This window comes from Diuraphis noxia, unplaced genomic scaffold (genome assembly GCF_037042655.1).
Source record: "Diuraphis noxia isolate RWA-SAM2 unplaced genomic scaffold, SU_Dnox_SAM2 contig0001, whole genome shotgun sequence".
Classification (NCBI taxonomy): domain Eukaryota; kingdom Metazoa; phylum Arthropoda; class Insecta; order Hemiptera; family Aphididae; genus Diuraphis; species Diuraphis noxia.
Genome location: NW_028301711.1, coordinates 37,321,699 through 37,323,170, shown reverse-complemented (window position 1 = coordinate 37,323,170; position 1,472 = coordinate 37,321,699). Strand labels below are relative to the sequence as shown.

The window sequence follows — 1,472 nt, the reverse complement described above, 5'->3', positions numbered from 1 at the left end:
TAACTTCTTCTGTGGCTACAGAATCTTCTGGAATTTGCCAATCCACAAACTGGCGTCTCGGAAATAGTCCGTGTATGATTTCTTGTAGACGGCCAGGCAGTGATAGTCCTGGGATAGGACGCCTGATGGTCAGCCTCTTCATCACTAGCCTGTAAGGTAAACCCCAAGGGTCGTCCTCCACTGACTGGCACAGCTTCTTCCAGCAGTCCTCCTGACTTTTCTTAATGGCTATTCTTAGTGCTTTCATAGCTTCTCTGAATGCCTGTTATAACCCTCTGCTTGCATCGAGGCCACGGCGTTTCCTTGTTCTCTGGAAGATTCGTCTAGCTGCGAAGGATTTTTTTCTTAGTTCTGATATTTCTTCGGTCCACCAGTGGACTGGCTTTTTACCACCGTGGTACGATTTTCGTGGCATAGACCGGTCGCACGCTTCCGCCAGATATGTATCCAGGGCTTCTGGATGTAGTCCGAGCGGCTCCATGGAGCCGAACCCCGTCGTAGGCCTAGAGTTCAGAAACGCACTCAGCTTTTCCTTGTCTAGTTTACGCCAACTCCACCCTGTAGGTGGCGGTTGGGGTACACTGTCGGTTATCGGGGAGATGTCAAAAGTTATGTATTGGTGTAGGCTCATCGAGTCCTCGTTCAGTACCTGCCAGTTTAATACTTTCTGACGTAGCACCCGAGATGCAAAGGTCACGTCAATGAATGATTCGGATGCGCCTCGTACAAAGGTTGGGCTGTCACCAATGTTGCATACGTGAAGGTCTAGAGAGGACGCTAGTTCTGCAAGGGCATTCCCACGCTGATCGGTTATAGGTGATCCCCATTCTGGTCGTTTGGCATTGAAATCACCTGCGATCAATACCGGGCCATCTGATCCTCGCACACTTGTCTCCAGTCTGTTAAGAAATATGTTATATCCGGCTAAAGTGACGTTTGGCGAGTAATACACACTATATATCCGTATGGAATTAATCTGGACCCAGCGAAAGCCATTATCAAGTGGGCCAATAGCGTCTACAGTTGTTCCACCTGTTACGTATACTGCTGCTCTCCCTGCTGCGTCACTATACCATCCTACATCTTCGCATGCATTACGGTATTGTTCGCTTATTAGGACAACATCAGCATTGCGCTCCCTGGCAGTGAGTACCATCAGGTCTTGGGCAGACCTGCACACCCCTACATTAATCTGTAGAAAGCGGATCATTTCGTAGTTTGGTCAAGCTGCGCCTCTTCTTTTAATATCGTCTCCCTGAATGTGGCACGCACCTCTTCTGGCTCGTTACATTCTTTGATCAGGTGTCCTGATTTTCCGCAACCCATACAACAGCCAGAACGGTCAGTCCCGCGGCAATTCCTGGTTTCATGCGTGGTTGATAAACATCTGTAGCATCGCTTATTTTCGTGCCACAAGCGCACTCTACACGTGGTATAACCTACACGAACTCTCCCAAGCTTCGCAACTCTGT

At 49.0% G+C, this 1,472-nt stretch overlaps 1 protein-coding gene across 1 annotated transcript; it reads right to left on the bottom strand.

Annotated features, from left to right (window-relative positions):
* Positions 1-265: 265 nt before the first annotated feature.
* On the bottom strand, positions 266-1,210 carry LOC149060646 (uncharacterized). The gene has a single exon (XM_089229949.1). It carries the CDS (start codon positions 1,208-1,210, stop codon positions 266-268), a length of 945 nt encoding a protein of 314 aa, XP_089086075.1.
* Positions 1,211-1,472: the final 262 nt, after the last annotated feature.